The 3599-nt window shown below is 39.6% G+C and overlaps 1 protein-coding gene across 2 annotated transcripts; it reads left to right on the forward strand.

Annotated features, from left to right (window-relative positions):
• Positions 1–266: 266 nt before the first annotated feature.
• LOC116468316 (small proline-rich protein 2A) lies at positions 267–1653 on the forward strand. 2 transcript variants are annotated; one of them, XM_058438265.1, is made up of 2 exons: positions 267–309; positions 1021–1653. In XM_058438265.1, exon 2 carries the CDS (start codon positions 1040–1042, stop codon positions 1256–1258), a length of 219 nt encoding a protein of 72 aa, XP_058294248.1. In that variant the 5' UTR covers positions 267–309; positions 1021–1039; the 3' UTR covers positions 1259–1653. The 2 variants fall into 2 exon arrangements, with proteins under 2 accessions (XP_058294248.1, XP_032007826.1); XM_032151935.1 differs by having other exon boundaries at positions 267–313; positions 1021–1651.
• Positions 1654–3599: the final 1946 nt, after the last annotated feature.

A 3599-nucleotide genomic window follows, 5' to 3' on the forward strand; every position in this document is an offset into this window, starting at 1 on the left:
CAGTTAGAGAATCCCCCAAGTCCCTCTTTGCTGTAAGTCACTGAAACTGAGATCTAAGGCAGGGCCTCAGTGAGTCAGGAGCACTTAATCCAGTGGAAAGATCCCAGAACAGGGTATTTCCCAGTTTGAGAATCCCTGTCATGCCAGTTATGGATAGATTTGCATTTTAGTTGGGACGTCCCTGGACCAGCCCAGTTTTGGGTAGTTCCACTTCCTGCTGGGTGGGGTAACAGGCCCTATAAAGAGGTTCTCTGCTCTACAACTCCTAAACTCCTGGTAATTGAGCACTAATCTGCTTTGGAGAACCTGGTGAGTCTGCTTCCCTGAGTTCCTCTGTTCTTTGTGCCCTGAAATGTTGAATTTAATCTGAATCCAGCAAGTTTGGTGGATCCAAACCTATGATCATAGGTTTGATGGTAATTAGTGGATGGAACTACAGGATTAGACTACATGATACAGTGTTTTATATTGCTTTTTAAAAAATGTACAATTATATGTCCATATGGACAGAGAAGTTAATAGGAAAGCTTTGGTTTGAAGAAAAGGATGAAGTATTTTTCTCTTTTCCATATTTTCCTGGTATCCTTTTCAAAGGTTTGTGTCTTAGCAGGTGTGAGAGCCAGTACTTTTTCCTGAACAGCCCTTGCTCTGTGCCCAAGTCAACCCACTGGTGCTTTACAACAGATAATGATGATAGGAATAGTTTGTGAGATTGCCCAGGGGGTCTGAACTTGTGACTGCCTTTCCTGAAGATGTTAATTTCCTGGATTAACATGCTGGATTTTTTTATTACAGAAATGTTTTCTTTGGAAAAATTGTATGAGGAAAGGCAGGATTTCCTAGGGCTGATGAAGCAACTTGCTAAAGTGGAAAGAAGACAGGAAGTCATGAAAAGGGAGCTAAGAGTTTAAATAAATGTTTGCAGATTGGAGAAATAATATTCCATGGTATTACATAAGCTTTGGCTGCTCTTTCTGGAGGATTCCATTCCTGTGAACACTGTCATATCATTTCTTTCAGATCCTGAGACTCCAGCAGGATGTCTTATCAACAGCAGCAGTGCAAGCAGCCCTGCCAGCCACCTCCTGTGTGCCCCACGCCAAAGTGCCCAGAGCCATGTCCACCCCCGAAATGCCCTGAGCCCTGCCCACCACCAAAGTGTCCACAGCCCTGCCCACCTCAGCAGTGCCAGCAGAAATATCCTCCTGTGACACCTTCCCCACCCTGCCAGCAAAAGTATCCACCCAAGAGCAAGTAACAGTTTCAGGATTCATCAGGACCATGAAAGGATAAGAATAATTGGCTAACCTCATTCCACAGCTTCACCTGCATCTTCTCATCAAAACCTACCATGGGTACACAGGGAGCTTCTTTCCCCTTAGCCTGTGATCTGCCCATGATGTTCCCTGATAGCAAAAGGTTTCCTTTCTAAGGCTGCCATACTGCCACTGTCCAGGTGAAGACTGAGGAAAGGAACCTCGGCTTTGTCAGTTCCCAGAGCTTCAGCAGAAAGAGGTGCAGCTGTGTGCCTGGGAACCATCAGAGAATTCTGTTGATGTGTTCTGTGTCTGTCTTTCATCTGGGCATGAGCTTCTACCACCTGTACAAATGTCACTTTTCTTTCACTCCCTGAATAAAGTATCTATGCATATATGTTTGTGAATGGATCTTTTGTTTCTTTTCAAATCTGCTTTATTAGCAACGTGATATGATCATTTAGATTTATTCCTATCTTTCCGTGATCCTCAGGGAAGATCTTAACAATTGTTGCTATATGAATTTTGGGTCATAGCAAGTATTATTTCTGTATCATTTTATACTCCTTTTATTTTTCTTAGTGTTTGATTGATTTGCAGAATGTATTATTCCACTTCTCCAAATGTTTATCTTTTTACTGCAAAGTGAACCAAACAATATTTACATCATAAAGTAGTCTAAGTCATAAAATCTAATTTCTATCTGAAATTTTGAAATTTGGTTGGCACAATGCCTGACACATAACAGCAGTCATTTTATTGAATTTGCTGCTAATAAGCAGCGATATATCGTTTCCACCAGAAGCATCATCATCATCACAATCATCATCACCCCCTGCTACAACCACCAAGATATTTGTTCCAGAAATAGAGTGGCTTGGATGTAACTAATACAGGAAATAAGAAGACTCCCTATTGTTATTTTTAATTGATTCATAATACTTGTACATATTTTTGGGGTACATGTGATATTTTGTTACGTGGATCAAATGTGTAATGATCACGTCAGGATATCAGGAAATTTAGGGAATCCATGACCTTGAGTATTTATCATTTCTCTCTTTCCTGGGAACATTTTAATTCCTCTCTTTTTGCTATTTTGAAAAATACAGTACATTGCTGTAAACTGTAGTCACTGTACTCCGCTATCAAATGTTTAAAGTTACCTCTTTTACGTCTCTCTATGTTTGTACTATTTAACCAGCATCTCTTCATTCTCCACCCCCTGAACATCTTTCCCTGCGTCTGGTAACTATCATTCTACTCGCTATCTTTATAGATCAACTTTTGTAGCTCCTACAGATGAGTGAGAATATGCAGTATTTGTCTTCCCCTGCTTGACTTATTTTACTTAACATAATGACCTCCAGTTCCATCCATGTTGCTGCACATGACATGATTTTATTCTTTTTTACAACAAAATAGGATTTCATTGTGTGTCTATACAATATTTTCTTTTTCCATTTATTCATTAATGGACACTTAGGTTACATATCTTTGCTATTGTGAATAGTACTGCAATAACCATGGGAGTTCAGGCATCCGTTTGATGGACTGATTTCTTTTCCTTTGGATAGATATACAGTAGTTGGATTGCAGGATTGAATGGTAGTTCTATTTTTAGTTTTTGGAGAAATCTTTGTATTGTTTTCCACTGCGGGTGTACTAATTTACATTCCCACCAGAAGTATATAGGCTTCTTTTTTCTTTGCATCCTGTCCAGTATCTGCTATTTTTAAAAATTTTTTATTTTAAGATCAGGGGTACATGTGCAGGTTTGTTATATAGGTAAATGCATGTCACCGGGGTTTACTGTACAGCTTGTTTCATCACCCAGTTATTAATCATAGTACCTATTAGTTATTTCTCCTGATCCTCTCTGTCCCCCTCACCTTTACCCTCCAATAGGCCCTATTGTCTGTTGTTCCCCTCTGTGTGTCCATGTTTTTTCAGCATTTAGCTCCCAGTTATAAGTGATTTTCTGTTCCTGCATTAGTTTTCTGAGGATAATGGCCTGCAGCTCTACCCATGTTCCTATAAAGGACTTGATCTCTTTTTTTATGCCTGCATAGTATTTCACGGTGGGTATGTATCACATTTTCTTTATCTAGTATACCATTGATGGGCACTTAGTTTGATTCCATGTCTGCTATTACGAATAGTGCTGCAATGAACATAACATGTGCATGTGTCTTTATGACACAGAATGGTTTATATTCCTTTGGGTATATACCAAGTAATGGGATTGCTGGTTGGAATGGTAGTTCTGTTTTTAGTTGTTTGAGTAATTGCCACACTGTTTTCCACAATGGTTGATCTAATTGACACTTCCCCCAACACTGT

Source organism: Hylobates moloch, unplaced genomic scaffold (assembly GCF_009828535.3).
Source record: "Hylobates moloch isolate HMO894 unplaced genomic scaffold, HMol_V3 SCAFFOLD_5, whole genome shotgun sequence".
NCBI lineage: Eukaryota > Metazoa > Chordata > Mammalia > Primates > Hylobatidae > Hylobates > Hylobates moloch.